This window comes from Diplotaxodon limnothrissa, linkage group LG10 (assembly GCF_057381915.1).
Source record: "Diplotaxodon limnothrissa isolate DT_005_m linkage group LG10, D_limnothrissa_male_GT1.1, whole genome shotgun sequence".
Classification (NCBI taxonomy): domain Eukaryota; kingdom Metazoa; phylum Chordata; class Actinopteri; order Cichliformes; family Cichlidae; genus Diplotaxodon; species Diplotaxodon limnothrissa.
Genome location: NC_140605.1, coordinates 16,934,286 through 16,961,916, shown reverse-complemented (window position 1 = coordinate 16,961,916; position 27,631 = coordinate 16,934,286). Strand labels below are relative to the sequence as shown.

General features: G+C 41.9%; 2 protein-coding genes across 2 annotated transcripts in view; one reads left to right on the top strand and one right to left on the bottom strand.

Annotated features, from left to right (window-relative positions):
• Positions 1–4,546: 4,546 nt before the first annotated feature.
• On the bottom strand, positions 4,547–15,405 carry LOC146624181 (uncharacterized). The gene is made up of 2 exons (XM_085364492.1): positions 14,764–15,405; positions 4,547–4,935 (listed from the first exon to the last, which is right to left on the bottom strand). The coding sequence occupies exons 1-2, from the start codon at positions 15,403–15,405 to the stop codon at positions 4,606–4,608; spliced, it is 972 nt and encodes a 323-aa protein (XP_085220618.1). The 3' UTR covers positions 4,547–4,605.
• A 5,126-nt stretch (positions 15,406–20,531) lies between these two features.
• The window catches only part of LOC146624171 (kinesin-like protein KIF1B), a 76,339-nt gene continuing 69,239 nt past the window's right edge, over positions 20,532–27,631 (top strand). Inside the window, exons 1-2 of the mRNA XM_085363413.1 lie at positions 20,532–20,640; positions 22,880–22,957. Coding sequence (XP_085219539.1) covers positions 20,532–20,640; positions 22,880–22,957 — 187 coding nt within the window. The remainder of the gene's footprint in view (positions 20,641–22,879; positions 22,958–27,631) is intronic.

The window sequence follows — 27,631 nt, the reverse complement described above, 5'->3', positions numbered from 1 at the left end:
AGGCGCCAGAAAGTTTTTCAGCTCCGTGGACCAGGCTCAACAGTACATTGAGAGGCTCCCAAAGGCTCCGGAAGCCCCGTGAAGAATTATTACTGATAAAACAATGGCACCAAATGCAGGTACCAAACATTCCATATAGGTATGGAGGCGCAGTCGGGATCCACGTAAGACGTTGCTTTTCCTCTCCGAGTGTAGCGATGTAGTCTGAGTGCTATAGCACTGAAATGCTGATTATTACTTTAATTTAACTCGATAATCTTATTTTGTTTTCTTTGTTAAATAAGGAGACAACCTCATTGACTTCTACCCGTTGGCTAATGACGTAATACCTGTTGCACGGAGACGGGGAGTTTTGTTATCTACTCGTAGCCTTCTGTCTGTTCTTATTCAATAATTCAGTTATAACGGTAGTACTTATTGAACTACATCATCTTTTTGTGTTTGGTTGTTTGTTTACATACTTGGACTCTGCTTTGAAACACTCCAGCAATTACATTTGGACTTGGTGGCTGATACAGTTTCGAAACTTAACAGTATTATAAGGGGTTTCAGCTTACTATGCTATGGCCACCGGAGCAGTGGTTCGACTGCTTCAATACCTAGGTTATTGGTATCATAGACAGGAGGAGTAACACTCTAAATATGTTAAGTTTGAAGAGCTCGCTGCTTGTTCTTGTTCTTTTTTTTGGCAGCCATTTTCTGTTGTGGGGAGGGTTTGGGGAGGGTAAGGGTCACTGCTTTGAACCTCATACACCGTTCTTTTTTTTAACCTGTTCTGAACTAATTTCCACCCACTGTAAAGTTATTCTGTTCTTATCATCTAAGGCCAGTGTGCATAGTTTCTTTGCTCTACAAATCAGATGAGTCTGCAATTGAACTTTCTAAGCTGGAATGTTAAAGGTCTAAATCATCCAGTCAAGAGACGGAGGGTTTTGTCACATGTTAAACACCGTAACACTGACGTGGCTTTCCTGCAGGAGACCCACGTCAGGGCCTCTGATAATGTCCGTCTCTTCTCCCGTTGGAGGGGCCAGTGTTTTCACTCACTTTTCCAAGCTAGGGCACGTGGGGTCTCTATATTGGTCAGGCAGAACATTCCCTTTGAGGCCCACAATGTCATAGCAGACAAATATGGTAGATATGTCATAGTCATAGTCCTCAACATGAAGAAGAAGGCTTTCAGGAGCAAAGTGAAGGAGGAGATGAAAGCAGCACAGCGGGAGGTGAAACGCTGCCTGAGGGAAGCAAAGGACACCTACAGGAGGAAGGTGGAGCAGAAGTTGGAGAGGAACAATATGAGGGAGGTCTGGAATGGTGTGAAAACCATCACAGGCCACAACACCAAGAAAAGCACAGTGGGGGGGACTGTGGAGAAGGCAAACGAACTCAACAACTTCTTCAACAGGTTTGACCAGCCCACAACCCCCCCACCCTCACCCTCACCTTCACTACAGAGTCCAATCCCCACTCTCCTACCTCCCTCGCTTCCCCCCCTTCCTGACACCATGACACCCCCCTCCTCCAATCCCTCTCTCAGCAGCAAGACATCTCCCCCCCTCCCCTCCTCCCAAACACCTCCCAGTGTCACAGTGGATCAGGTCAGGAGGCAACTGAGGAAGCTTCGCCCCAGAAAGGCAGCAGGCCCAGACAAGGTGTGTCCTAGGATGCTTAAGGTGTGTGCTACTGAACTTGGGGAGCCGCTACAACGAGTCTTCAACCTCAGTCTGCGACTGGGGAGAGTGCCCGCCCTATGGAAGACATCCTGCATCGTCCCGGTCCCCAAAAAGAACCGGCCCAATGAGCTGAATGACTTCCGACCGGTGGCACTGACATCACATCTTATGAAGACTCTAGAGCGGCTCTTCCTCAACCTCCTCCGACCACAGGTACAACATGCCCAGGACCCACTACAGTTTGCATACAAGGCGGGTGTCGGAGTGGAGGATGCCATCCTGTACCTCCTACACAGAGCCCACTCACACCTGGATGGGGGAAAAGGCACGGTCAGGATCCTGTTTCTTGACTTTTCCAGTGCCTTTAATACCATCCGGCCCTGTATGCTTCAGGAAAAACTGAACAGGATGGAGGTGGACCCCTGCCTGGTGGCTTGGATCTCCGACTACCTCACCGACAGACCACAGTACGTCAGGCTGAAGGACATCACGTCTGACACAGTGGTCAGCAGCACAGGAGCACCACAGGGAACTGTGCTGTCCCCTCTTCTCTTCACCCTGTACACCTCTGACTTCTGCTACAACTCTGAATTATGCCATATTCAGAAGTTTGCAGATGACACGGCCATCATGGGGTGTATCTGGGATGATCAGGAAGAGGAGTACAGAAGTCTGGTGAGGAACTTTGTCGCATGGAGTCACACAAACCACCTGCAACTCAACACCTCAAAGACCAAGGAACTGGTTGTGGACTTCGGGAGGTCTAGAGCAGGTCCACTGCCGGTTCAGATAGAGGGGGAGGAGGTGGAGGTGGTCAACAAGTACAAGTACCTCGGGCTGTGGGTGGACAATAAACTGGACTGGTCATGCAACACAGAGCACCTGTATAAAAAAGCCGACTGTACTTCCTCAGGAGGCTGAGGTCTTTTAACATCTGCAGGAAGCTCCTGAGGATGTTTTACCAGTCGGTGGTTTCTGGAGTACTTTTCTATGCTGTGGTGTGCTGGGGGAGCAGCACAGCAAAGAGGGACTCATCCAGGCTGGAGAAACTGATCAGGAAGGCTAGCTCTGTGGTCGGCATGAAGCTGGACACTCTGGTGACAGTGGCAGAGAAAAGGACATTAAAGAAACTGATGGACATTATGAACAATGCTGGGCATCCTCTGCACACGGCCATAAACAATCAGAAGAGTCTGTTCAGTGACAGGTTGCTTCTCCCCAAGACAAGAACTAACAGACTTAAAAACTCCTTTGTCCCACACACCATCAAACTGTTTAACTCCTCTCTGGAGGGGAGAGGGAGGGGAAACAGGAGGACAAAGGAGGGGGGAACAACTAAGCTGTAGTGCCTCTTCACCTCACTGTACAATACCTTGTGCAATACTTTTTGTAAATAGTCAACAGTGCAATAGACTCAATACTTGAAATGTGCAATTCACTTGTATTTTTATTTTTTATTCCTATTTATTCTATTTATCCCCTTTGTATATTTTATTTATATTTGTCTCTGTATTTATATGTGTGTGTGTGTGTGTGTGTGTGTGTGTGTGTGTGTGTGTGTGTGTGTGTGTGTGTGTGTGTATATATATATATATATAACAATTCTGTAACTGTAACTTCGGTCGTTGCTGTGCTTTTTTTGGAAGTCGAATTTCCCAGAGGAACCCACCCGAGGGATTAATAAAGTTCTATCTTATCTTATCTTATCTTATCTTGTCAGTGGGAAACTGTATAACAGTCTTGTTGCTCTAGTAAATGTGTATGCTCCTAATACAGATGACGAGAATTTCTTTAAACAACTATTCTCCTCTTTGCCCGACTTAAATGTCTACTCTCTTTTTCTGGGGGGTGATTTTAACTGCTGGTTAGACCCAGCCCTGGATCGCTCATCCACTAAGAGCAATGTTTTAAGCAAATCTGCATCTGTCATTCATGCCTTTCTATCAGAATATGGAATGTGTGATGTTTGGCGTACTCTAAATCCTCATAAAAGAGATTACTCCTATTTTTCACATGTGCACCATACATATTCAAGAATTGATTACTTTATCATTGACACTAATTGTCTGCAGCAGGTCCACTCCTGTGCCTACCATAGCATAGTTATTTCAGATCACGCCCCCTCTTACTTTGTCTCTGTCTCTTCCACATCCTCCTGTTAAAGCTGCACAATGGCGTTTCAACTCGACCCTCCTGTCGGATGAAAATTTTGTAAAGTTTATCCAGGATGAGATACGCTTTTACTTTGCCACCAACTCTTCCCCAGAGACTTCCAGCCTTGTCGTATGGGATGCCTTTAAGGCGTATATCAGAGGCCAGATTATTGCTTATTCGGCAAGAATTAAAAAACAGTCCACCCATGAAAGGAACAAGTTAATGCAACAGATTAAGGAGACTGATGAACAGTATGCTCTCAAACAGAGTCATGAAATATTTAAAAAGCGTGTAGAACTTAAAACAAGACTTGACCTACTCACAACGTACTCGACTGAACGTTTACTCTTACATGACAAATCCAAATTTTATATGCATGGTGACAAACCTGATAAATTACTGGCGAGCCTTCTAAAAGGTTCTCGGGCAAGGCAAAGTATTCTTAAAATTCGACAACAAATTCAAATTCAAATTCAAATTTTATTTGTCATACACACACAACCATACACAGTATGACATGGGGGTGAAATGCTTTTAGCTGTACAATGCCCGACCATTAAATGACAGAAGAAAAGTTTTACAATATTTACAATTTACTACAAAAATTTACAAATTAACTTAGGAATTTACAGTAAAAATGTGCAAATAGCAGAAGAGATTATAAAGATAAGGATTGTAAATTATAGGAATTATAGGATTATAGGAAATGTGTGGTGGTGCGTGTGGTGACGTGTGTGAGAGTCCAGTCTTATAGTGACGTGTTTGGGAGAGTCCAGTCCTACACCTGGTTCAGGGCCCGAATAGCCTGGGGGAAGAAGCTCCTCCTCATTCTCTCTGTTTTGGCCTTAAGGGAGCGGAAGCGCTTCCCAGACCTCAACAGTGAGAAGAGTCCATTGTTGGGATGGGAGAGGTCCATCATAATCTTCCTAGCTTTGGACTTGCACCGCTTGGTGTAGATGGACAGCAGGTCAGGGAGCTCTGATTGAATGATGCGTTCTGCCGAGCGCACCACCCTTTGCAGATCTCGTCTGTCCTGCTTGGTGCTGTTCCCAAACCAGGTGCAGATGTTTGACGTCAGGACGCTCTCGATGGTGCAGGAGTAGAAGTTCTTGAGCACAAGATGGCAACATAGTCACAGATCATGAAAAAAATCAATGAAGTGTTCAGGGATTTTTACTCACAGCTTTACACCTCAGAGTCCCAAACTGACTGTAATGCAATTAATGAGTTTTTAGCTAAACTTAACATTCCTGAAATTCCAACAGAACTTAAAACAAGGCTGAATGAACCCATCTCCCAGTTAGAAGTTTCCTTGGCTATAGCTTCGATGCATTCTGGTAAGTGTCCAGGTCCGGATGGCTTTCCGTCAGAATTTTTCAAACACTTCTCTTCATTACTGTCCACGCAGCTTAGTGCAACCCTCACGGACTGCAAGGAACAAGGATCTCTTCCTCAATCATTCTATGAAGCCTGTATTACACTTATTAAAAAGAAAGGAAAAGATCCGTTGGAATGTGCCTCCTATAGACCCATTTCTCTACTGAACACAGACGCTAAAATATTAGCCAAGATACTTGCCCGTAGACTAGAAATAGTTCTTCCAAAAATTATTTCGAAAGACCAGACAGGCTTCATTAAAGGTCGTCATTCATATTTTAACATAAGGAGGCTATTTAACATAGTCTACTCCAGCTCTACAGACTCTGATGAATGTGTGGTCTCGCTTGACGCTGAAAAGGCCTTTGATTGAGTTGAGTTTGATTATCTCTTTGCAGTCCTTGATAGATTTGGCTTTGGAGCGAAATTTACTTCATGGATCAAATTACTCTATTCTCAACCATCTGCTACAATAAGAACTAACCTCCAATTGTCAAAACCCTTCAAACTTCACAGAGGCACACGCCAGGGATGTCCTCTCAGGCCCCTGCTTTTTGATCTGGCCATAGAACCCCTTGCCATTGCGTTCCGCAGTTGCAAAGAGGTACACGGCATTTGGAGAAACAATACAGAACATAAGGTCTCGCTCTATGCAGATGATCTCCTGCTCTTTATTTCTAAGCCCTTAGCCTCACTACCATCTGCATTGAATCTGCTTAGTCAATTTGGTCAGATTTCAGGGTATAAACTGAACCTTAATAAAAGTGAGCTCTTCCCGCTAAGTAGCAAAGCCAGTATGTTAGACTTCACCTGCTTGCCCTTCAGAGTTGAAAGGACAAAAATTACATATTTGGGAATCACAGTGACAAAAAAACATAAAAACCTTTTCACAGAAAATGTGAGTGCATTGCTGAACCAAGTGAAGCGGTCCCTTACCCACTGGACACCACTCTCTATGTCTCTGGTAGGACGTATCAATTCAATTAAAATGACCATTCTACCCAAATTTCTATACCTTTTCCAGGCCATACCCATTTTCATTCCCAACACTTTTTTCAATAAGCTGGACTCTGTCATCTCATCTTATCTATGGCAGGGTAAACGCACAAGGCTCAATAAGATGCATCTTCAAAAATCTAAAATTGAGGGTGGGTTTGCACTTCCCAACTTTCGTTTTTATTATTGGGCTGCTAACATACGATGTTTGGTGTTTTGGTATTTTTACCATAATCGGAGTGGTTGTCCTGACTGGGTCACTATGGAATTGCATAGTGACAACAGTATATCCTTACTAGCTGCACTTTGTTCTCCACTCCCATCCTCTTCATTCAACTTCATTCCCAACCCTGTAGTGGTGCACTCATTAAAAATATGGGGCCAGTTTAGGAAATATTTTAAACTTTGTGACTTCTCCCTCCTCAGCCCCATTGCATCTAACCATTTCTTTAAACCTTCTACCCAGGACGGTGGGTTTGCGGAGTGGCACAGAAGTGGAATAACTTGCTTTAAGGACCTATTCATAGCCAACAAACTAGCATCATTTGAACAACTTGCTAATAAATATATTCTTCCACCATCACACTTTTTCAGATACTTGCAAGTCAGGCACTTTATTTGTTCCCAGATTTCAGGCTCAAGCCCTCCACCAGAGCCTACACTACTAGAAACTATTCTACAACTCAATCCAACCAATAGAGGGCTGATTTCCTTGCTTTACAATAAAATGTTAAATTTGACACATACCTCTTCATCCAAGCTCAAGACACTGTGGGAAGAAGACTTAAACATGACAACCTCTGATGAAACATGGGCCTCTATACTCAAACATGTCAACACTACATCACTATGTGCCCGCCATTGTTTAATCCAGTTCAAAGTGGTGCATAGAGCCCATTTCTCAAAATCCAGATTATCCCGTATCTACCCTGAAATCACTCCATACTGTGACAGATGCAAAACTGCTGAAGCCTCACTGGTCCACATGTACTGGTCTTGTCCCAATCTCACTCAGTTCTGGTCAGAGGTTTTTCGTACCCTGTCCAGAATTCTCAGTGTGACGCTGGCCCCCGGCCCCCTTCTTGCTCTGTTTGGCATCAGTGGGAATGAGGTGCTTCTACCGGCCTCTAAAAAACAGGCATTATCATTCTGTTCCCTGTTGGCCAGAAGGGCAATCCTACTGAGGTGGCGGGACGCTGCCCCTCCCACTCACAAACAGTGGTTATATGACCTCATGGCCTGTCTAAAACTGGAAAAGATAAGACACTCACTTCAGAACTCCACTGGGAAATTTCAAGACATGTGGGGACCCTTCCTTGATGCTTTTCAAAATCTATAAGAATTTTTCAGCGAACTCTCTTAAGTCAGGTGTGGAAATACAGTGTGCGGGTGCAGGCAGTGACCTGGGTGGGAATGAATGGGATTGTTTTGCAGGGATTATGTTACTTTGGGATATATTATACATTTGTTTATATTCTTTTTTTTTCTCTTTCTTTCCCTTTTTTCTTTTTCTTTTTTTTTCTTTTATTTCACAGCCGAAGATACATTTTTGGACTCATTTCACAGCTTAAATGTACTACTTAACCTTAATGTACAGACCACCTGGGTCTGGGTGCAGTTCCCCCCTCCAGGGGCAAGGGTACCTAGACCCGGTTCGTAGAGTACGCTTGGGGAGTGTGATCGTGTGTACAGCGTCTCTTTATGTCTGTCTCCACGTTGGTTGAGTGTGGAGTAAGTGCATATGAGAGCATGAGGGTGGGAATGGATGTCTGTGTCTATATGTCAGGTTGGGTATCAGACGCCACCTCTCTGGGGACATCTCAGGCCCTCCAAGGTTTGGAGGCCTATCTCCACCCACCACCACTTCCCCTGCCAGTGGCGGACTCCCTCAGGTGTCGGTGCGTTGGTGGTTCTTTGTGTCTGGGGGTGGGCGTCCGGGTACACACCGGCTCACTACTTGGCGGCCGCTTATCGGGGCCTGGAGCCTGGGGCTCGCTCGGGCCACTTCGGAGGTGGGGTGCCCCCGGCCTCTCGGCCTGGGGCTCGGTCACTCAGGCACAGCTGGCTGCCGGCGGAGCTCGCGGGCGCGTCACTGCAACTCCCCCTGGCTTCTGCTCCGTGGCTGCTGAGTGAGCCCTCATCTGGGACTCTCCTCAGCTCTTACTGGGACAGTGGCGCGGCTGCCCCTCTGTTGGTCTTCCTTGGTCTCTTGTGTTCTGGGGGCCTCTGGATGTCTGGAGTTTTGATCTCCTCCATACCTGCTTCATGCCCTGGTGGACGGGGCTGTGGCCCCCCCACACCTCTAGCAGATCATTACATGGAGAAACCTTTGGAATGCAAGCATGCTGATCCACACAGGTATGCACACAGGTGTACACACGGATATTCACAGACGCGGACTACAGCTTTCTTGGCTGCTGCCTCAAAGCACATTGTGCGCTGTCTATCTTGCGTGCTGCACAATATCGTTTATTATTTAGTATCTACTGCTAGCTAGTTTATTGTGATGGTGCCGTTTTTTTTATTATGTTGCTCTTTGTTGTTTGCTTTCTCTTCTGTTTTTTTTCTCCATACAGGTGACCCAGGTGTTTTTTTGTTTTTTTTTGTTTGTTTTTTTTCTTTCTTCCCCCCCTTCTCACCGTCTCTTCTCCCCTTTGGTTTTCTTTCTCTCCCTCTCTTTCTTTCATTCTTTCTCCCTGTCCTATCCCCCAGTCATGTCTGTCCCGTTTGTAGCAACTGTAAATAAAATAAATTCATAATTATAATAAAGGTCAATCAAATGGACCAATATCGCAAGGCCATGATGATCCACTTGGTAAAATAAATCCGCTTGGCATCTTTCTTGGCCTTAAGACAACAATTCTGATGGCTATAGATCCAAACGGGACACACAAAAAAAAACCCTTAATGTACAGATCATCTGTAATCCTTCTCTTTTCTTTCTGTCTATATGTATAATATATATGTTGATGTTTATGTGTACAAAAGGAAACCTCTTAATAAAAAAGACATTGTTTAAAAAAAAAGTGGGATACTTAGATGCCGGTTAAGTGGAGCTTCCTGTTAAGCTGCGGGAAGCGCTTATAAATTAACATAAGACTTAGAAATCGGGCCGCTGTCCTGGACAGAGAACGGTCAATTGAACAGCAAGGTGGGCAAACCTGGGCTTAGAGGCTTTTAAATCTGTCGAAAAGGTAGGATGACCGATATCGGAGGCAGAGGAAGTGACGTTGAAAATGTTTGTTTTCTCTTTGATCTTTTAGTAGAATAAGTGGTTATAATGCACACTTTCTTACACATACTGAAAAAGTGCTCATGAAGAGATGATCTGTTGTGAAAGGTGACTTAGAGTGCAGTAAAAGGTCAATGCATGCACGCTTATGGTCACAGATATTACGTAGATTTATTTCTAGGGTAGAGGTGAAACATTTTGCTTTGTCTTTGCTTAGCAAGTAGTGATGCAGAAGGTGTTAAAGATATTCATGCCATGAATAAGTCGACAGGAAACATATGGAGAGTGAGACACCTACAGTGGGGCAAAAAAGTATTTAGTCAGCCACCGATTGTGCAAGTTCCCCCACCTAAAATGATGACAGAGGTCAGTAATTTGCACCAGAGGTACACTTCAACTGTGAGAGACAGAATGTGAAAAAAAAATCCATGAATCCACATGGTAGGATTTGTAAAGAATTTATTCGTAAATCAGGGTGGAAAATAAGTATTTGGTCAATAACAAAAATACAACTCAATACTTTGTAACATAACCTTTGTTGGCAATAACAGAGGTCAAACGTTTACTATAGGTCTTTACCAGGTTTGCACACACAGTAGCTGGTATTTTGGCCCATTCCTCCATGCAGATCTTCTCGAGAGCAGTGATGTTTTGGGGCTGTCGCCGAGCAACACGGACTTTCAACTCCCGCCACAGATTTTCTATGGGGTTGAGGTCTGGAGACTGGCTAGGCCACTCCAGGACTTTCAAATGCTTCTTACGGAGCCACTCCTTTGTTGCCCGGGCGGTGTGTTTTGGATCATTGTCATGTTGGAAGACCCAGCCTCGTTTCATCTTCAAAGTTCTCACTGATGGAAGGAGGTTTTGGCTCAAAATCTCACGATACATGGCCCCATTCATTCTGTCCTTAACACGGATCAGTCGTCCTGTCCCCTTGGCAGAAAAACAGCCCCATAGCATGATGTTTCCACCCCCATGCTTCACAGTAGGTATGGTGTTCTTGGGATGCAACTCAGTATTCTTCTTCCTCCAAACACGACGAGTGGAGTTTATACCAAAAAGTTCTACTTTGGTTTCATCTGACCACATGACATTCTCCCAATCCTCTGCTGTATCATCCATGTGCTCTCTGGCAAACTTCAGACGGGCCTGGACATGCACTGGCTTCAGCAGCGGAACACGTCTGGCACTGCAGGATTTGATTCCCTGCCGTTGTAGTGTGTTACTGATGGTGACCTTTGTTACTTTGGTCCCACCTCTCTGCAGGTCATTCACCAGGTCCCCCCGTGTGGTTCTGGGATCTTTGCTCACCGTTCTCATGATCATTTTGACCCCACGGGATGAGATCTTGCGTGGAGCCCCAGATCGAGGGAGATTATCAGTGGTCTTGTATGTCTTCCATTTTCTGATGATTGCTCCCACAGTTGATTTTTTCACACCAAGCTGCTTGCCTATTGTAGATTCACTCTTCCCAGTCTGGTGCAGGTCTACAATACTTTTCCTGGTGTCCTTCGAAAGCTCTTTGGTCTTGGCCATGGCGGAGTTTGGAGTCTGACTGTTTGAGGCTGTGGACAGGTGTCTTTTATACAGATGATGAGTTCAAACATGTGCCATTCATACAGGTAACGAGTGGGGGACAGAAAAGCTTCTTACAGAAGACGTTACAGGTCTGTGAGAGCCAGAGATTTTCCATGTTTGAGGTGACCAAATACTTATTTTCCACCCTGATTTACGAATAAATTCTTTACAAATCCTACCATGTGGATTCATGGATTTTTTTTTTCACATTCTGTCTCTCACAGTTGAAGTGTACCTCTGGTGCAAATTACTGACCTCTGTCATCATTTTAGGTGGGGGAACTTGCACAATCGGTGGCTGACTAAATACTTTTTTGCCCCACTGTATATAGGGCAAAATGTGGTTGAGCTTGTAACTGAATGTGTGCCTGCAAAAGTAACAGTGTTGTACAAGACGTGCTCGAGATGATCAGATAAGAGAAGAAGAGAGCGAGCAACAGGAAACAGCTGGAGGGAAGACGGTGAAAGCGGCTCTTTAAGTGTGTTAAAGGTTGTCAAAAATATCGCTTACACAAATAAATAAAATTGAAGATTAAATACATAAAGGATAGAACCCAGAACATGATAAGTTGAACCAACTTTGAATAATTAAGAGAACAATTGATGAATACATTAGATTACTGAGGCGTAGCAGGGGGAGGAGTTTTTTTTTATACTTTACAGCAGCGGTCCCCAACCTTTTTTGCACCACGGACCGGTTTATGCCCAACAATATTTTCACGGACCGGCCTTTAAGGTGTTGCGGATAAATTCAACAAAATAAAACTAGTACCGATACCGAAAAAAAGAAGATTTATTCATAACACACGTGAAAAGACCCAGGAAAACCGAGTTAACGATAAAAACACTAACAAAATAACACTGAAAACCGATAAAAACCCTGAAAACCATACATTTCACACCTGAGCCTCAACTCTCGCGGCCCGGTACCAAACGACTCACGGACCGGTACCGGTCATGTTAAAAGAATGTTGGAAATTTGATCAGAATACGGTGAAAATGAGAGAAACAGACATTTTTCTCAGATCATTGTGTTAAATTGTCAAAATCGCCGTGTTCTCTTTAAGACTATCAGCTCTACTCTAAACAACCCTGAAAGCCTCTGCTGACACGTGTCATCAGTTCCTTTCTTTCTTTGTAAACAAGGTCGAGTCTGTCAGGTCAGCAATAGAACTTCCTACAGATGACCCATCAGTGTTTATTCCATGACTGTAAACATGTTTCCATTCGTCACTTCAGTCTTTACTCTGAAATACAGGAAATGACATCATGGCTCAAAATCTTTGTCGTTCAAACAATTCTTTATTTAACATTTTTTTAACTTTATTTAACAAAATACATTCAATAAAAACTTCAACTGAAACTGATTTTTAATCCAACCACTGAAAAAAAAGGTAACGACTGAACACAAACACTACAGAAGAACAATTTATAAAGATTAACATTGAACTATAGGAGCAGTTTGATTCATAGCCTCATTAGAACTTTAACTTAAACTTAAGGAGAGCCAACCTGAACTCTGTGGAGCCTGATCTCCAGGGTTTTAAGTTGGACTCTGAAACCAGAAGAGGATGTTTCTCTCTCTTCAGATTCGCTGTCGTCCTGTGATGGGAACGGTTTCAGCCCTGCGTGATCGCGCTGATGTTTGCACAGAGCAGATAATGAAGTGAATGTTTTGGCACAGTGGTGTAATGGGAATGTCTTTAGGACCCAGGGGACCCAATGGAGGGTATAAAAGAGGAAGTAGCAGCAGGTGCTCTTCATTTCCACTGACGAGCGGCTGTGAACAATGGTTGTGTGAGTAGGTGAAGAGCCTGAGAAGTTTTAATTGTCTGCTACACAAACAGTTGTTGTAAACCTCTACAGCAGAGGTTCGAGGTACAGGCTGTTTTTCTTTTAGTGTTTCTTTTAGTGTTTTTTTTTTTTTTTTTTTTTTTTTTTTTTAAATTTGTTGAAATGTATTTGATGTTTATTGTATTTTATGTTTTAGTAGTGATTTTCACAAGATAAGCCAAGATAAGCCAGGTGTGCGGCAAACACAGTTGTCTGCTGGAGGTATGTTAACTTAATATATTTGACATTAAAAAAAGTATATTGATGCACTATAATCTAATTTATATTGTATTGCCTCCTGCAGGGCAGGCTGCACATGTGAATTTGTCGCTGTTTTTTTTTCCCTCCTTCTCCTTGTTGTTGTGTTTTTGGTTTTGGTAGGGTCACCTTTTAAAACTGTTTTTTTTTTATGCCGGGTTTGTTTTTATTTCTACTGGGCTGGTGCAATATTAGTCGGACAATGTGCAATCCCTGAGTGGGACTCTTACCTTAGGGGAATTAGGATCTTTAGAGGTGCTCTGTGTGGATTTGCAGTGAATAAGTTTTTATTAAGAGTGATTTTTAGTGCCACCGATTATTGCCTGAACTAGCACTTAGTGCATGCGATAAGTGTTCTGTTGGGCTCGTATTTATTTGGGGTGGATTTGTTTCTTTTAAAGCAACGAGCATCTGGGACCGCCAAGGGAGAGCAAGCCCTCAGGTGATAGTTGCATTGCTGGCAGGTTGCACCAATAACACTATCTTGTGGTCGTTAGTGACCTTTTTACCATTTTGATGTTTTAGGCCTTTTGCAAACCCTTTGTGTTCTTTTAAAATAATAAATTTTAACATATCTGTAAAAAAGAAAAAAAAAAAAAAAGAAAAAAAACACTAAAAGAAAAACAGCCTGTACCTCGAACCTCTGCTGTAGAGGTTTACAACAACTGTTTGTGTAGCAGACAATTAAAACTTCTCAGGCTCTTCACCTACTCACACAACCATTGTTCACAGCCGCTCGTCAGTGGAAATGAAGAGCACCTGCTGCTACTTCCTCTTTTATACCCTCCATTGGGTCCCCTGGGTCCTAAAGACTTTCCCATTACAGTGGTAACAGTGAAACAGTTTATTAGTAACGTGGGATCGTTTGTGTGCAGAGTATGAACTGAGATTACTGAAGCTCTTGTCACACTGCTCACAGCTGTAGTTTCCTTCCATGTGTGTACGTTCATGCTCGTTACGACTACCTGACTGTGAGAAGCTTTTGTCACAGTGTCTGCACTTGTATGGTTTCTCTCCTGTGTGGACTCGTTTGTGTGTTTTAAGCTGACTTGCAGTGGTGAAGGATGACCCACACTGATCACAGAGGTGCTTTTTGACCCCACTGTGAAAGAGTTCATGTTGTTTTAACTCAGCTGATGTGGGGAAGCTTCTCCCACATTCTTTGCAGTATTTCAGTTTGTCTCCAGTGTGTTTACGTTGATGTATTTTTAGGCCGGCTTGCTGACTGAAAGTTTTTCCACAGATGTCACAACGAAAGTCTTTCCCACCACCACAGCGATGACAGGGTTGAGAAGTGGATCCATCTGTGTCGCTCTGCTTCTAAACAAAGACACAAAGACAGTGTAAGTCAGTCCTTCAACACTTTTATCCTGAAAGTCGCCTGAAATAAAGAGCAGACGTCCAGTTACATTTTACTGTTTCGATTAACACACTCAGTTTACTGGGCTACAATAACTACAATACTACCACCATAATACTACAGCAATACTTATTTAATATTACCGTAACATCTGACTTACACTTAAATGAAATGAAAACCTGAATAATGGCTCAGAGCTACTCTTCGGTGCAGTAGAAGTGCTAACATGCTAACACAATTTAATGAGCAGACTTGTTCCAAACAGTCAGACTGAACTTACAAGAATAAAATAAAAATACAAACCTCACAGTAACTGCACTTGTAGAGTCTCTTTCTGGTGTGGATCTGTTGGTGTTGTCTCAGGTACTGTGGAGTTTTAAAAGTCTTCTCACACAGGTCACATTGATAAGGTCTCTCCTCAGTGTGGGTAAACATGTGGCGTTGTAACTGTGTGTCTGTTGTAAAGTATTTGCCACACTGATCACACCAGTACACATCTTCTCCGGTGTGAATGCGTACGTGTATATTTCGGTACCCTAGCTGGCTGAACGTTTTTCCACAGATGTCACAGCTGTATGCCTTAATTCCAGAGTGGGTAACTAGATGTCTCTGTAAGTGGCTACTGTGAGTAAAAGCTCTGCCACACTGATCACAGCTGTAAGCTTTAACTCCACTGTGGACGACTTGGTGTGTTTTCAGGGAATTCTTCCAGGAAAACGACTTTCCACACAAGTCACAGCTGAACGGTCTCTCTCCAGTGTGGATGAGCTGATGTTTTAGTTTAAACTTCCAGGTAAAATCCTTCCCACACTCGTCACAGGTGTATTTTTTCTCTCTCTTTCTTCTGTGAGGTTTGTCGGCCTCCTGAGAGCGCTGACTTCTCGGTCCACGTTGGTCCTGCAGTGACAGAGATACAAACAGAGGCAGTGAGTGAAATGCAGTCATTAAACAAACTGAAGCTTCAAACTCCCTCCATTAACACTAGTTTTAAACCTGAAGGTGGAGTGTGGCACCAAACACCTTAAAGGTCTCTTATCCCCACCTACTGGTAGTAGTAACACATTACATCCAACCTGCTGTTAAAGATAATTAATCATTGTTCAAACACTCTAAAATCATGCCCATCCCTCCTGCCTGTGCACAAATATTAATGCTAACACACTCAGAATAGTAATAAATGTTTACCAGGTCTGTACTTTTTTATATTTCCTGTTTGTTTCCTATTATATATTTCTATAATTGTATAATTTATTCGATAATAATAAATCATATGTAACAGTTACTAGCTTGGTTCAGTGAAGGATGATGTCAGAGTCTGACTGTAACCTGACGTTTTTTTTTACTTTTACTCGCTACATTAAAAAAAAAAAAAAATCTGTATTTTCTACTCCTTACATTTTCAACACAGGCTTGTTACTTTTGGTTTAAGTCATTTGAGGGGAGTTATTTCATCACTGCGGGCATCAAAGATTAAATTGATTTGAGCCTAAACAGTAACACATGAAATCCAATCCTGCATCATACACCAGGCTGTGTGGTAAAGTCCTATAAATGGAGCATGTAACGATCACTGTAACACAAACCGTAAATTTTATCTGAGTTTAAAGGTTTAAATCACCGTCAATTTCATCCTTCTATGATTCAGAGTTTGGCGACATCCTTATCATACAGAGTTCCGTTGGCTGAGTTGGGGAAAAGTTCTCAATAGAGTTTTTGAGCTCAGCAAAGAAATCTGTCAGTTCATGGTGTGAGATTATTATATTATCTTATGCCACGTTATACCCCTAATTAAAGATAGTGAAATTATTACGTAGTTTTAGTTTGCATTATTCTCCTGACTTTGAAGAAGGTGACAACTATTACAGTTATTAAACTGATTTGTATTACATTAGACTGCTGATTTATTGTGAATGAGTGATATTGTTTTATGATGCATTATACTGCTGAGGTATAAGAAATACTGTTTTCAGAGAGTCATGGCCTTATTTGTCTGATTAGAAGAGAACAGAGCATACCGGAGAGGTTTTCTGCCCCATCTCATCAGGAGGAGATAAAACAGGGAGCCAAGGCCGTCACTTAGGCGCCGTAAGAGAGAAAGAATGTGAATGTTTAGGTTTTATGACTAGGTGGAGGGGGGCTGAAGCTATAAGAATGTGAGAAACACTCAGACGCTTCGAGATCAGGCGGACACCCTCCCGCGCTCATCTCCCCTCCGGATGGTTTATGCTCAAAAGTGTTGAATTGTATGGAATAAAAGATTGTTGATTGAGCATTTATACACCGAGTATTGTCCTTCCTTCAGCCCAAAGATCAAAAGAATTGGGAGATTTAACAATGGACATGGCATGTATGATGCAGTGAAGGCATTTCAAGTGAAGCTGTCACAAATGCACCAGTGCAACCTGTCTCACTTTCCCTGTTGCCAAGTAATGTTGAACCAAGTCGGCGCACTTTGCTGATAAACTGAGCGCACTGAGTTCGCGGCGCTTTGGTGACTGTGAAGCACAAAAAGAGAATTTCAAGCTTCTTCTTTACGTGGAAACTGCACCTGTGCAGATTCAGATGGAGCTGCAGTGTAATGGTACACTCAAGGCAAAGTACGACACTGAATGGCCTGCACAGTTTATTAGTTCCATTCCTGCAGCAATGCCCCAGCTCCGTCTACATGCAGCTCCAACCTTGTGTATGTTTTCATTTATTTTTTCTGGGGTTTTTGCAGCATGTTCATATTTCTAACTTGCATAATTTTGACAGGATATATTTTTATGAAGATCAAAACATTTAAAGTTAAAGTTGATTTTTTTAAGTTTATTTATTCTGGAATAAAATTCCTGTCTGTTTTTATTCATATTTCTGTTTAAAAAACATGGTTTTAGTGTGTTCAATAAATGTTTATCTTGTTTGGCCCGCGACCTAAAGTGTGCCTTGAGTTTTGCTCCCTGTGCAGTTGAGTTTGACACCCCTGGTGTAGAGGATGGAAATCAGCCAGGACAACTCATGAAACATCTGCAGACATCTGGTTGAATTCAGTTGTGTACATCCACAGAGAGCAGCAGGTCAGCTGATCACATCCTGTACATTAAGAGCATCGACTGGAGCTCTCAATAGAAATGATTGTGAGCTGTGACTCTTTTCCCCACACTGAGCCACTACAGCTGATTTTAGGGTTGAATCCTGCTGAATCCCACTTTAACCTCTTCCCTGCCCATTTTCCTCTTTAGAGGCAAAGTCACCCTCTACAATGTAGGCATTGTATTATTACATGAATATTACATTACATTAATATAGCACAAGGTTCAGTTAGTTTTGCATAATATATATCAGTACTTCATCTTTTACCCCTTTAAGACCTACCATAGAACCAAGAGCTTATGTTTATATTTTTACTAGAGATGGCACGATACCACTTTTTTATGTCCGATACCATAAATTTGGATATCTGCCGATACCGATATGAATCCGTATTTTTTAATCAACAGAACTGTTTTTTTTTTAAATATCTTGCTGTTTTTGTATAAGTTCATACTCAAGTTAAAAAACAAAACACTAAAGCTATTCTGTTATACCTGTATGCAAAAAATACACAGCACCCAAATATTTCATAGTTCAGTAATAGTGATCAATCTAATACACTTAATCCTACTCCATCCTCCCTATTCTGGTATTTTAAGGAGTAAGTAACCTAAATAATAGGGCTCTAAAACTCCCAGCAAAAAAAAAAAATAGATAGGGAATCACCCACCCTCCACTTCATGATACTTAATCAACATAATCAACTTTAATTTGATGCAGTGTGAAAAAAGATTCACAGAAATCAATTATTTTTCAAGAATAATTAAATAGATTCAACATCTTTCTTCAACAGAATTGCAGACTGCACAGATGGTACCTTCCCAAAGGAAAAAGTAGTAAAGCTTACTAGGGTATATTAGGCTTAGTTACTATATACAGTCATGGACTTCTATACATTTTACATCAGATTAAAACTTTGGGTGTAAGATTCAGATAATTATTTATTAAAATCTAGACATTTTAAATGAGAATAAGAAAGAAAAGTATGTCTTTGTGCCCCCTTTTCCCTGTTAATGCCCTATCGGCCACCCTGGCTAAACTTTGCTAGATCCGCCCCTGCACAGTTACCAGCCGTCAGCTAGAAAAGGATCCTGGTGTAGAAAGTAATATTAAATAAATTCTAACAACAGCTTATCAAGGTTAAACGTGCTGCTGTTGTTCAGCTGCTGGTTTCCTCTTTCTGGCGCGAAGTGGGCAATAAACAAACAAGAGAGACGGACTCGCGACAGAAAAGCCGATCAGCTGATCATGATTTCATGACTGAAGTAGCAGCAGGAGAGGGAGGGGGAGAGAAGAGGCAGTCGCTCCATATATGTTCCATCGCAGGAATGCTTTACAAACATTCAGAGACGAACTTACACACTTGCTTTACTTCTCTCTGGGATAACTTCCTCGGAGATGAAATGCCGGATTGGTAGCGAGGCTACAAATACACACAGCCGCTCTATCACGTGAGCACACTGCTCCGACGTGCTACGGTTATGAGCCGAGTTACACCATGTCGCAAGTTTTGTGAGGTGCTTTTTTGAAATTTAATGGATCGGATTACATTTTTTATTTCTCTCCGATATCAGATCCAGTAATTTACGTCAGTATCGAACCGATACCGATACGTGATATCGGATCGGTCCATCTCTAATTTTTACATGCCCTTAATGCAGGGCTCTAGAGTGCGACCAATTTGGTCGCAAATGCGACCTGCGAACTTTATATGCAGAACATTGTAGAATATTTTGAAGGTTATCTGCTATAAAAAGCCAGACAAGGAAAATCTCCTTCATGTTTTTCTGTGTTTTATTCTCAGTTACTTTCACACAAAGGCATCTGCTGTGATGTTCACAATTCTGAAGAAGTCAGTACTGATAAATGATCAGAATTATAATATTTCTGACTGTCTGAGGCTAAGTTGCATCGAATCGGGACTTTGAAAACCGGAATCGAATGGATTATAGAAATCAGTGATGATACCCAGCCCTAGTGAGCAGCCTAGGCACGACAGAAGTGGATGTAGCTGTAATAGGAAAAGAACTATTGCTAACTTTTCTGTTAAGTTAAGGCCTGATCCTTCTGAAATTCATAGCCAGTGCTCTGACACGGTGTCATCAATCTTTGAATGCTGAAAAAGCACAGTGTATCCAGAAAAACACATTATATTATATAAATTATTATAAAATTTGTGTGCGCCTAACTTTTGTGCTGGTACACCTAACTTTTTAAAGTTAGGCGTACCGGCAAAAAGTTAGTCTAGAGCCCTGCCTTAATGCCATTTTGGGGAGCATTTCAAGTTGCTATACATCAATATGACCATTATATCCCAAATGTTAATAATATCTATGCATTAAGTCCATAGTAACTACATAAAGTGCAAAAAAACTGCAATAAAATACAAAAAAATTTAAATTGTTTTTGTTTTGTTTTTTACACATATTTGTAGTTAGAAAATTGTATCCCTCAAAACTGTAAATTTAAAAAAGTTGCACATTGTTTCCAACCACAGGAAATTTGTTTTTGAGCATTTTTGAGGAAAAACAAAAATAAATATTATAATGCAAATTTGCAAATAAACAGCATGTGCATCAAAATAAACTATTACCAACAGTGCAGTTTGAGTTCTAAGCATCCCAGAAACAATACAGAAAAGAATAAAGTCAAACATGACTTTTAAAAACACCAGTATAGGTGTCGCTGAAGGCAGGTTTTGGCAGGTAACGTCGGACATGTGATAGTTCGCGCTGGCATCTATTCCAACATAGGAAGTGCTATGAACAGCAAAGCGTGTTTCTGGTATATTATGTTTTTTTGCTGCAAGTGCTTTTTATGCAATTTCTGCAAATACATATGTGGAAGGAAACGTGACCTAGGGCAAGCTGATGGCATAAGATGTAAGTACAACTATTCTTAAATAAAATAATTGTGTTAGCTTAAGTGCAGTTCTACCGGGATTTTAAAATTGTTACGCAAAACGGAGCATTCCTGCTCCAATAGGCCTTAAAGGGTTAATGGAGTATTTCTTAACACTAGTATCTGTCACCTTCTTTGTCGAACTCATTGTTTTCTCTGCAGTGGCTGAGCTGAGTCCAAGTAGCGTAAATGTTCCCCTGCTGCTCCGTCAGACTCTTCTCCTCCTCCTGATCAGCTGGGACACAAAACAGAACTTTGTTAGGCTCCACACTGCACTGAAGAGTCAAAGTGTCTCATATGTTCATCTGAGAGCACAAACAACAAATTTTAGCTTCCCTGGGTGAGCAACTTGTTTAAAACATACACAAAAGGTTTGAGCACCGATACCAAATTCAGCAGTATGGCACACCAGTACCAGGAGAGCAATTCCTCTTTAAAAAAAAGCCCTGGCAAAGAACAAAAACAGAACAATCGATGGACCTGCATAAACGAGTACAGTGTTTCCCAACCACTGTGCCGCGGCATATATACGTGTGCCGTGAGAACTGATCAGGTGTGCCGTGGAAGATTATCCTATCTGAGTGGGTGTAGAAATCTGAGCCATGATCTGAGTAACCCTCATCACTCAGTCACACTCCGATTCTCTACTTATATCAAGTCCATTGCACTACTTTCAAGCATTCTGCAACCTGTCCTCTAATTTATTCTTACTGTCTTACTATTTATATTGTTTTCCATGCACAGTTGGTGTGGAGCACCCACAATTTAGTTGAATATGTACAAAGACAATAAAAGACTATTCTATTCTATTTTAAAAACTCTGCAGTACTTTTAAAACACAGATCCCCTCTTGGGGTTCGAGGCTGTATTTGTTTTAAAAATGAATCTCTGGTATCTCTGGCCTATCATTATTATTTTGCTAACAGTTAATCAGGCTCATTTACTGAATACTGATCAGAATTTATCAAATTATCTTTGAAATGATTCTAACAACAGGCCTCTCAGAGTGAGGCCAGTTTTTACAATCACATGCCCTGTGGGCTGACACAACTTTGCTGATAAGACAAAGGCAGCTGTGTTTTACTCAGGTAAAAAATAAATGTATTCCATTCTTTTAAATTGATTTCATTATAGCACTTTTACCGCCAACATATTTGGATTTTTTGGCGCTGGAAGTGACCTTATATTGATGATGGCTGGCGTTAGCTAGCTAGCTAGCTAGCTAGCTTGGATAGCACGCTGCATTCAAAAACTATGCAGGTGCCACACAGTGACAGAGATGCTAACTAGCGCTTAGTAACAGACTAATAAAATAATAGAAACTCTGATTACACTTAGCTAATTTAAAAGCTTTCTTCTAATAATAACACTGTTTTCTTCTCTGTGTTTCATTAGCATTTGTTAATATTTTCTTGTAAATTAGTTTATAGCAGCTTGACTTGATGTAGAGGCTTTTTCTTTCAACTGGTTCACAAATAACTGACAACAGAGACCGAGGAGAGCAACAGAAAACTTCACTCAGGAGCTAAATTCAAGATTGACTGAACTCAGATCAAAGTTACCTTAGTGCTTCACTTTAGATGAGGAAGAAAAATAAACTAAAACACAAACACAATGAAGCGGGAACTTCGCGGCTTCTTCTTCTTTGGGGTTTTTCTTTGGCGGTTAGAGCTTTAAGGTGCATTACCGCCACCTGCTGGACTAGATGGTTCTTAAACTAAAACTAGACATTTAAAAGTATTTTAATAAACAATAAAAACAAAGACAAAATGTTTCAGTGTGTTATATTCATGAACATAAACATCAGATGGCTTCAGCTTACGCTTACCCCCATTTATTTAAGAGATTTTGCTCTCTGCAGGCGAGGATTTTTTGTTTAGAGGATCTTTGTAAGCCTGTATTTACTTTAAAAGAAGGGAAGCACTTCTTCATTCTACAGAAAAGGTGACACATTACAGATGAGTTCATAAAAAGTGTCTCTGTCACTCTTTCAAGGCTCTGTCACTTTTTCTTTTTGACTGGAACAGCATGGTAAAGTAGGCCTAGGCTGCCATCTTGTGGCAGTGTGTTGTTACTACAACATATGAAATTGTGTTTCTATTGGAAATATAATTCAGCACCACTGAGCCGCTCTCTCAGTTACAAACTGAACCTGTTTCTTAGACATATAAATCACTAAGTACAGTGAAGCTTTTGGTTTTGTAAAAGTGTTTCTTATTCTAAATGCATGTTGATTTTTATCAGGGTGAAGAGCAGTTAGCAGTGCATTCATGGACATCTTTAAACTATTATTTGAAGAATCTTTGGTGATGATGGCATGAACTAGAAGCGCGAGCTCCAGGTGAGACTGCACAGAACAACAAGTGTCCTTAAACTGCATCAACTGATGACTTCTCACAATTTTATTCCACTGTGTGTTTTTATCATTGAACGTTTCTGTCTTCAGGTTTCTCTCAGACCAAGATTGAATGTGATGACAAGGGTGATGGATGGTGTGACATGTGCTGCTGGCCCACAGAACCAGGTGAGTATGCTGTCCATGTGCTCTGCAACAATGAGGACATCCAACACTCTCAGTTAAGATTAGTTTTCATGATTGTTGCCTCAAGGCCTGAGATCATGGTGGTGGGCTTGTGATGGACACACATGGCTGAAACCTCTCCTGTAGAGGCTAAGCCCAGGCTTGAAACCACTGGGGTGTTCGTTGGCGGGGGTGACGCAATGTCACTGGTATGCATGAATTTATTAAACTTGATACAGTCCAATAACTCCAGCCTTACTCATCTTGTCCTTCAGATTCTTTATTTCTAGGATTTAACAGCAGCGCAGCGGTCACAAACTGTTTGCTTCCTCCCGATCAACAACACAGCTGCCGCTAATTACGTGTGTCTACCTTAAATATCTTCACAAACTCAAAATGTGACCTCTAGCACCAAACGCTTGCTGCAGTTGTTGGTGTCAGAGGTGACACACAAGGTATAGCACAGATGTCGTTATATTGCTCCAGCTGTGTATTGCTAGCTGTGGGGAGGCTTTTTATCTTGTTTACAGCATCTCTCCTGAGCAGGAAGCTCTGCCAGCCCAGCTCGGCTCTGAGCCAGACGTTATAGTATGAGTGGACCAAGATGATGGTGCTTCCCATCACACTCCACTCGCCAAATACACTCTCTGATACACCACAGCACACGGCAACCTGGTGAGGTAACAAATCACTGACAGTGAGGCAGAGACAGTGCTGATGCATTACATGACAGTGTTGGTTTACAGTCAGAACTTAGCAAAGAGTTGCTGTACGTGTGTGTGACACATACCAGAACCTCCAGCAATCTGTAGGTCCCATTTACACAATATATGACTTCATCCATGTTCTCCACTGGAGCTTTACGAAACTCCTCCACCATGAAGAGAACAACAGGTCAACAGAGTGCCAAGCACCTGGCGGTAGAGTGTTTCAGAGTTATTATGGAATTAAAAAACAAGCAAATATACATGTTTAATTATTATTGGCCTGAACTGTTTGGGTAGAGCAAGTTTAAACTATTTAATTTAATGTTTTTGCACACTGCGATGCGGTTGTGTGTTACCTGGAGAGAGGTGAGGATTGAGGAGGAGATGATGATGAGAAGCCAGAAGTCCGTGTGGAAGAACTGGCAGATCATAAAAGCCATGTACGCTGGAAAGATCAGCAGGAAGGGACAGAGAGAAACTGCACGGAAGTGCTTCCACAAACTCCTACGGGACGGGCAGCAAAACCAGCGTATGAGAAAGCAGTCAGGTTGATAACAGGCTTTGCAAACACACATTCAGTCAGATTACATTTATTGATGTCAAAAAGACAAACTGCCTGTTTAAGAATGAAGAAAGAAGGACAGTACACCGTAGTATTACTTAACTTATGATGTTAGCATGAGTTGTACTGATGACCATAGATAATGAATTCTGTGATAATTAACTAACTGCCCATAGTTATTAATAGTTGTTTATGATCAGTAAAAAATAAAACAAACAGTGGGACACAGAGTTTTCTTAAAAATAAACACATGAAAAAAGTCTTTGGTATATTATCTTAATTGCCTCTAGATGCTCCCAGGGCTAGGACTCAGCTATCTCCAGCATGGACTGCAGGATGGAAGCAACAACAATAAAGAGGATGATAGAGAGGAGGAAGGCTCTGTGGATGACCTGCACCTCAATGAGGCCAGTTTGGACAGCAAGGATTAGCAAGGTGATCCCTTCAGTCATCCCCCTGCACAGAGAGGAAACAAATTAGAGCAACACACCACAATTATATGCCTTGGCTTTGCACTCAAGTTGGAGATCATATACACGTTTATCCAGACTTGACCTTTGGGTATACAATGTCAATTATTTTATCCTATTAGACAGTTGTGTGAAATGCAGACATCCTTAAAGAACAGTGTAGTAGCGGCCGGTAATAAACCAGTCCTCATAAAGGAACAGTGCTCTTTAATGAATTCAGCACAGACTTTACATCGTAGAGGTAACAGGGAGACACAACAAGTTATCAGTTAGCCATCTAACTATACTCTAACTCTAAAACTTTTCCAACTCCACTTTACTCTTATTTCACGACACCACCCTCTAGTGGTGCAATATGGTACGATCATTACAGGACAACATCTCTCTCTTTATGAAAAGAGTTCACCAAATAGCGTAGTACAGAAATAAAGTAATTCACTGTTTAGCAAGTCACACATACACTTGTGAACTTAAATGTCGCAATAGTTATACCATCAGAATACTACAACTAGCAAAGTTTAATAAGCCTGAAACTATATTGCACTCCTACGTAAAATGAAAAGAAATTATTATTCCAGTTTTTCCATGACAATTTTTCCTTAGTGCATTGGTGGCAGAAAATCAGTTCTTTTTAAACTCAAGATAGAACAAGTAATAACATTTCTCTAATGTTCTTTTTCAAGCAACCTATTATGCTACAATATAGTCTTTGTGCCAGCGAGGCTTGTACTTGACGCGTGGCAGTCTTCTGGCAGTAGGTGAGCCAGTCTGAGTGTGGTGCAGCCTAGCAGCTCAGTAGGTAGAGTGGTGGCCCCATGATCGGAAGGTCGGGGGTTCGACTCCACTGAACGGCTACCCTGAGGTACCCCTGAGCAAGGTACCGTCCCTACACACTGCTCCCCGGGCGCTGCACTGGTGGCTGCCCACTGCTTCACTGGGTGAATGGGTTAAATGCAGAGGAACTATTTCCCTATGGGGACTAACAAGCTCACTTTACACTTTACTTACTTTTACACAGTGTCAGCGTTCTTTTCAGTCACTGGGCGACAGCGTGCTAGATGAGTGGCATTCCAACTCTTTCCATCACTCAGCAAGAAGGCATTCAAGCCTTTGGCTTTTGTTACTGTTACAGGAGGGGTAAATCTGGGATGTCCTTTGGGAACATGGTGGGGTTTCCTTATCCTCACACTCTCTCCTGGTAGAAAAGAAGGTTTCCGTGCGTGACGCCTACCATCAGTGTAACGTTGCATTTTCAACTGATATTTCTGAACTGAGTGACGTGCAACGTATCCAGTGGAGACACAGCAGGAGGCAAAGGGAGTACATCCAGTATAGTACGCATCTTCCTGCCACACAGGAGTTCTTAGGGAGAGGGAAGTAGAGGGAAGTAGTTGCATGCGGTGTTGCACAGTAAACTTGAAGCCAATCCAGCACAGTCGCCTTCCATGGTTTCGACTGCTGGATTGATGTCTGGATACAGGTGCGGAGAACACGTCCTACTGTATTTCAGTACCCCCAATGCATGACAACTAATGTGACCAGATCCAAATAAACGTAGGACCAAATAAATGTGGGACAAAGTGCAGTGACTATAAGGGAGAATGACATGGACATGTTACTCGTACTGAGCAATGGGTTAAAAATGTGCTATATCTGACTCAAACACACACACAATATGTAAGCTAAAGCTTGAGAATCAACCACTCCGTATCGCCATATAACCCCAACAGACCACTTCAGTCTCAGAATGCTGGCTTACTCATGGTTCCTTGGGCATTTGAAAGTAGAAAGGGAGGCAGAGTCTTTGGCTTTCAAGCCTCTCTTCTATGGAACCAGCTCCCAGTTTGGATTCGGGAGATTTTGTTACCCTGCAATAGGTTTATGGTTCTGGGGGCTTTCCATGATACACAGAGTGTTTCTTCTTCACTCATCTTTTTTCGCTCTCCTTGTATTTGTACACTACTCTGCATCATTAAATATTAATACTTTCTGTCTCTCTCCCACAGCCTGTCTTTGTCCTGTCTCCCTCCAGTCATTCACACACACACACAGGGTCAGTTCAAGTGGCTGCCCCTCCGTGAACTTGGTTCTGCTGGAGGTTTCTTCCTGTAAAAGGAGAGCTTTTCCTTCCCACTGTCGCCAAGTGCTAATTGTTGGGGTTTTCTATGTGTTATTGTAGGGTTCTTACCTTACAGTATAAAGCACCTTGAGGAGGTTGTTCTTGTGATCTGGCGGTATATCAATAAAATTGAATTGACTGTGAAGCACAAATATGCTGTATTTATTTAAATTTCTTTCTCTCTCTTTTTTTTTTAGTATACACACTTCTGTAGTCCCCCTTAATCTGGACATAACTGTTGAAAGTGTCATCTATTTCACATGCTATCCGATGGTTAAGTGATGACGTGACAAATCCTACTTCCGGGCCTAAAGTAGTCTGCGTTTAATATGGCTTTTGTGTTGTTAACATGTTTAATGTTTTGTATTTTCTTCTATTTAATCTCAAAAAGCTCCTAAAACAGTCAGTGATCACTGTTGACCTCCCTCGGCTTTTATTACCGCTAATCATTTATTTAAGCTCAGTTTTTAAAACCTTAGAATGTAACTGCAGCCCAGCCCATGCAGCAGTATATGAATGACTAACCTCGTATTGTGGATGGATTATCTCAGTTGTTCTCCTGGCTGAAGTTTGGTCCTTTTACAGCATCCTGCCATGCGATTACATTTGTTCCTGACCACCGAGAACACTCACGTTAACTTTTATCGAGTGGGAAAAAAGTTAGCTTGTTTATATTATGCTAACATAGCTGTGTTGCTAGCGGTCACATAGCACATCATTATATACCAGCTAGCCCAACTTCAGTAACCCTACAAACGTCACTGCTGTTTAGCTTTCTGTCTTCATTTATGTTGGAAGTGATAGCAGAGCTGTACGTTT